This window comes from Gossypium arboreum, chromosome 1, assembly GCF_025698485.1.
Source record: "Gossypium arboreum isolate Shixiya-1 chromosome 1, ASM2569848v2, whole genome shotgun sequence".
NCBI classification, from domain to species: Eukaryota; Viridiplantae; Streptophyta; class Magnoliopsida; order Malvales; family Malvaceae; genus Gossypium; species Gossypium arboreum.
In genome coordinates, this window is record NC_069070.1 from 104,444,054 (window position 1) to 104,450,138 (window position 6,085).

The 6,085-nt window shown below is 34.4% G+C and overlaps 1 protein-coding gene across 1 annotated transcript; it reads left to right on the forward strand.

The window, feature by feature from the left end:
- Positions 1 to 613: 613 nt before the first annotated feature.
- LOC108461597 (glyceraldehyde-3-phosphate dehydrogenase GAPCP2, chloroplastic-like) lies at positions 614 to 5,871 on the forward strand. Its single transcript, XM_017761483.2, has 14 exons — positions 614 to 1,023; positions 1,547 to 1,623; positions 1,741 to 1,808; positions 1,938 to 1,976; positions 2,409 to 2,509; positions 3,539 to 3,651; positions 3,824 to 3,923; positions 4,070 to 4,216; positions 4,500 to 4,560; positions 4,646 to 4,743; positions 4,819 to 4,961; positions 5,069 to 5,152; positions 5,236 to 5,325; positions 5,496 to 5,871. The coding sequence occupies exons 1-14, from the start codon at positions 922 to 924 to the stop codon at positions 5,551 to 5,553; spliced, it is 1,281 nt and encodes a 426-aa protein (XP_017616972.1). The 5' UTR covers positions 614 to 921; the 3' UTR covers positions 5,554 to 5,871.
- The last annotated feature ends 214 nt before the right edge of the window (positions 5,872 to 6,085 follow it).

Consider the following 6,085-nt stretch of genomic DNA (forward strand, 5'->3'; position numbering starts at 1 on the left):
TTGTTATATGCGAATGATAAGAGTATTATTTATCTCAAGTTTAAATTTGTATTAATTATTTTTATTTTATATCTAATTATTTGTAATATATAAATTTTTTATTCATATTATTATACTAATAATCAAACGAAACAAGATTCTTTTGGGTGATAAAAATTCTTTTGACCAACTATTGCACATATCTTTTAAGGGTTAATATAATTTTGTCTCTAAAATTAGCAATTAAGTGTATTTTGGTATTTGTATATATATTTTTTATTTTGACACTTAAATTTGATAACTAAATTTATTTTGGCCTGGTAATAAAAAAATGTATGATATTATATTTTGAAATTATGCTAAGTCATCACTTAAAATTAAAATATATTTATTTTAAAAATTATTAGGTGATAATATGGTACAATATCAAACTGCCGCATCATTAAATCTTGAAGAAATACAAGTTTAAAGATTAAAAAGAATTTAATTATTAAGTTTAAGTATTAAAGTAAATCTAATTATCAAATTAAATGATTAAAAGATATATTAGACATAATTTTAATACAAGAGAGAACAAACAAGGCTGAGGTTAGGTTGGTAGTTGCTACTTACCAAACAGCCAGCTATTTTTCATTTCCATATTTCCAATCTAAAATGTGGACTCACTTTTAGAGTTGTTGGTATTCATTTTTGCTATTTTACCTTTCCAGTTTCCACTCTTCTTTAGAATCTCCGCTCCGCTCTTCCATTTTTCTTCTTTTCTTAAACAGTTGTTTTCTTTCTTTTAATACATAATAATAATAATGAGGACGCAAAAAAACGAAAAACACTTTCGTTTTCTCAAACATTTCACCATAATTTCTTATTATTTATTCCTCGCCTGGGCTGCTCCTGCTGCCTCCCCAAACCCGTAAGCTTTCTCGGAGGAAGAGCGCTTTTAGAATGGCTTTCTCTTCTCTCATCAGATCCACTGCCGCCGCCTACCCTCTCCTTGAAGCCTCCGCCCGCACCGACCTCTCTCCTTCACCCTCCCATCGTCTCAAGGTTCTTCGCTTCCCCCCCGATCAACACCGTAGAGCTTTTTTTAATTCCTGTTTTAAATTAGTTGCATAGTTTATTCTTTTATTTCTCTTTTCTTCTTTTTATGTGTTTTTAAAGGAAAAATAATAGTAACTGAGCTAAACTTAAACTGAACGACTGAAATTTGTAGCTTCGTCTTTCTTTTCCTGCTACTTTTCTTGGTAACCGACTGAGTCTTAAGAATTACAATACCTTGTAATGCATGTTTTGTTTAGTAAGTTGCATATATATATATATATATATATAGGTTTTTTCAGTCACATTTTGTTTGCTTGGTTGGTGAGAAAACATCGTTTGCTCGTTTTCGTTAATATAATGAATATAAAGGAAATCTGTAAAAACTCGTGTGCGACAGATTATTGCTTTTTAAATGAACTTTAAATTTAATCCTATATTCTTTTCACATTTCTTATGTTACTAATGGTATATTTTTAGCGACCAGTCTCAGCTTACTTCTGTGACAATCTAAATGATAATGCTTGTTCAGGTTTCAAGTATTGGTTTTGGTGGGAATCTCAATTCCTTTTTTGGTCCTGCAGTTTCAACTAAGTCTTCTTCCTTACAGTTGAGTTATTCCATATTGGCTGATCAAGATTTTCTTCATTATTTCATTTGTGCATATTATTAATCTTTTACTCTGGCATTGAAGGTCTCTTTTAAAAAAACTATTTGTCTGTTTAGGAAATGCAATTCAAGGAGTATCCAACCTATCAAAGCCACTGCTACGGAAATTCCTACTACAATTGCAAGTAAGTGTTTTATATGATAGGGAAGGGTAAAAAGGAGAAAGCGGCTTAATTTATTTCTGTTCAAATTAATTTAGAACTTGTATGGACTGATTCTCTGCTTTTGACTTATTTCTAATTTAATTTGACTAGGGTCACGGAGCAGTGGCAAGACAAAGGTTGGAATCAATGGTATGTTTCCTTGTTTTGATTATAATCATGCTTTTTTTTGGTAGTTGTACGTATCTTCATCTTGTTGCTTCACTGATCTCCATAGAAAATTATTTCACCTTCAGTCAGTGTGCATATTTTAAGTTGATGCTAGTGTTATTGCAAATAGCAGAGAACTAGCTTACTGAGCTTAGCTTATTGCGTTAGTGTGGATGGGGGTAAGGTACTCACCCCTTTGGAAAACAAAGTTGTGAAAACTGCTGTCCTTATATGCTATTAGAGTATGTATGGTTGTAAAGTTTCATAAGCTACATATGTGCAAATTGGAACCCAGTTTAATGCTGACACTACTGTTACGAGTTTGATACTTTACAATATCGTTAAGGTTCAATCAGCTTTTGACCTTTAGTTTAGATGCTTGTCACAACTCATTTTCACAATGAACCTTCACAGGTTTTGGTCGGATTGGAAGGTTGGTTTTACGGGTAGCAATCGCTAGGGATGATTTCGATGTGGTAGCAGTCAATGATCCTTTTATTGATGCTAATTATATGGTAAGCATGTTCAGTTGCACTCTTTGGTTTGACCCATAGCTCCTTTAAAGATATATCTCTTTCATGAATCTGTATCTTGGTTTGTCAAAGAGGCTAACAGTTCTGAAACTATGCAGTATTTTGTCTTTCAAGTATTACTGTTATTAAGTAAGCATTTTGTTTCTATTCTGTTTACCTTTGAGAAGCTTAGTCATTAGAAAAAGGCGCCTTGATGTGGACCTTAGTAGATTTTATAATGTTCTTTAGTAGTTTTGGCATCCATGCAAATTGCCTTTTAGGTTTTTATGTCCCTGCTTTCTTGTTGCCAAAATTTTTTCAATATAATAAGTACTTATGTTGCTCGGGCTTGGATATGAATACTGGATTTTGGCATGTCAAATGTGTTAACTCCACTCGTCAATTGCCATGAACTTAAGAGATGGACATATGGAATAAAAGAGTCCAAGAGAAGGATATGTCTGCAGGCAGCTATGTAAGAGACTAGCTGGTTATGATATTTTATCTTTTCATAATTTGGAAATTTAACCAGTAGCTTGATTTTTGTTGGTTCAACACCATGTTACCTGGACTTGTGATGTGAATCTATGGGATACGGGTATGTGTTTGACATGGGATGTTAAATTTTTCTAGGCTCTTCCATATATTTGTAGTGTCCTTGAAGAGTAATATCTCCATTCAAGTCTGAATTTGTGTTGGACACAGGTACATAAAGAAAAAGAGTTGGAGCAAAATGGGTTCAACATGTACACTTTCTGAAGCTTTTCTTAGCAATTGAAATATTTAGGCTTCTGTTTTTTAGTTCTGATATTTCTCTTGGTGTCACAAGGAAAACAACTTTATTATCAATACTCATTATTACCATTATGCTTATTTTGTCTGTGTAGCTCTGGGTGTTGGGTGGTTGTGCTTGGGCTCAGGGCTGCTCTTGTCTGTTCTGTTTATTACATGCCTTGAAAACTGCCCTTATTATTCTTTTGGTCATTAGAAAATTGTTGCAATTTACTATTATCTTTTGTTTTCTTATTCCAGGCTTACATGTTTAAATACGATTCTACTCATGGAGGCTTCAAGGGAACCATCAGAGTTGTGGATGACTCCACCTTGGAAATTAATGGCAAGCAAATACAGGTTGTAAACAAAAGGTATTGTTCTGGAGTGTTTTCCTTGAATGATTTATTGGAGTTTGATTTAGCTAATCTAAGATGTGTTATTCTCATTATAAAAAAATTGAAACATAGTTGATTTCATTAAATATTTAAAATTTTGCTATTAAACCATCTCAACTTGGACTAGCATTTAAACAATATCCACCAGGGACCCTGCAGAGATCCCTTGGGGTGATTATGGGGCTGAGTTCGTTGTCGAGTCATCTGGTGTTTTCACAACATTAGCCAAGGCCTCAGCACATTTGAAGGTTAGTTGTCTAATGTCCTTGGATTTTTTTATATTTCTCCCTTTTTGCATAATCACATTAATGGAAACACATAGTACAAGCACATCTGTGAGTGCGTGCATCATGCAGAATGCTCCAAATTGAACTTTAATGAATGTGTTCTCCAGGGTGGTGCCAAGAAAGTTGTAATTTCAGCTCCTTCAGCTGATGCACCAATGTTTGTGGTGGGAGTAAATGAGAAGACCTACAAACCAAGCATGGACATAGTTTCTAATGCTAGTTGCACCACCAATTGTCTTGCTCCTCTTGCCAAGGTCTAGTTGCATCCTTATATTTTAAGCTTTATTTTTGCACTGTTAACTGTTATTGGTCACAAGTCATGTGCCATGAGCAAAGAATGGGAAATTGTGTTTGTTTTGTAATATTCTGCTTTTGTGTGTTCTGACTTCTTGGTGGTTGACAATTCCATCTACCTTTATTTGACAGTATTTCTCTGTAGCTGGTAGACAATCCCGTATGCCTGGTTTTAGTTCATGGTGGATGATAACTGTTTTCTTTTTGGCAGTTTTCCTTAGTTTTTGTCATAACATGTTGCAGGTAGTTCATGAGGAATTTGGTATCATTGAGGGTTTAATGACGACTGTCCATGCAACTACAGGTATGTGGATATTATGTACCGCTCATTCATTAGATAGTACATGATGTTACATTGTTATGATAACATGGTAATTTATGAAATCCAGCAACACAAAAGCCTGTGGATGGCCCTTCAATGAAGGATTGGCGAGGGGGTCGAGGAGCTGGGCAAAATATCATTCCTAGTTCAACTGGTGCCGCTAAGGTATCAGATTTATATGACCAAATTTCAGACGATAAACTTTGAGATGGAAAATTTTAATTGTAAATTTCCTTTTAGGCTGTGGGAAAAGTTCTTCCGCAACTAAATGGAAAACTTACTGGAATGGCATTCCGTGTCCCAACACCCAATGTTTCTGTTGTTGATTTAACTTGTCGACTTCAGAAGAGTGCCTCCTATGAAGATGTCAAAGCAGTCATAAAGTGAGTTTTCTAACGTGTGGCTGAAGTATCCGCCTTGATCATTTTTCTGTTTCATTTTCTTGAGTATATACCACGTTCACCGATATTCTTATTTCCTTTTAATAAAGGTATGCTGCAGTGGGTCCACTTAATGGCATTCTTGGATACACAGAAGAGGATGTTGTCTCGAATGATTTTGTTGGTGATTCGAGGTACTGTCAGGCTCTCGCTATTGTACACATTCATCCTCCATATACCTTATGCTCAAATGTAAAATGGGATTGTTTTAATCCAGGTCGAGCATCTTTGATGCAAAAGCTGGAATAGGGTTGAGTGATTCTTTCATGAAGCTTGTTTCATGGTATGACAATGAGTGGGGTTACAGGTATGTTTTCCTCTCTTTCTCTTTCTCTCTCTCTCCTGCACTCACATGAGTACGGATGCAGGCACAGAGATAAGCAAACACAAGAGTGCTGCATATGTTTGAATGATGGTGTTCTTACCTGATATACGAATCATTTTGTCTGACGGTTTTCTTAAAAAATTCTGTTGCAGCAATAGGGTTCTTGACCTAATAGAGCACATTTCACTGGTGTTAGCAACACACAACTAAATATTTAGAGATTTGTACTGCCATTTTTGTGTGGGTTAGAAGTTGGTTTTAGGGAATAGGCATGAATTCCACAGTACCCAAAGTGTATGTTTGTTCTCTTTTTGGATTGCTTGTCCATGTAAGAGTTGGGCGTCCCATAGTGAAATTGTGAAATAATGAAGAATCGAGCAACCTTAAGACTGCTATTTGAGGCAAATGTAGGAGGGTTTTATCTTTGTCAATATATATATATATATATATATATATATTTGGGCAGTATCTTTTATATGAAAATCTATGAATGATCTGGTTTGATGTTTCCTTCTGTTTTTGGTTAAATGGTTGTGGAAAGTACTTGTTCTATGTAGAAAAAGAATTCAATATTAGTGTGAGCTTCCCAAAAAAATTAACTACTTTCATCGAAATTTCTAAGGGAATATTAATATTTCTAAAAGCATGTCTTTAAATATTTTGGTGTTTCAAAATGAATATCAAAATTTGTATGGAAAATAATTAGAAATTTTGGTATATATAAAACTTTCTAAGGAAATGC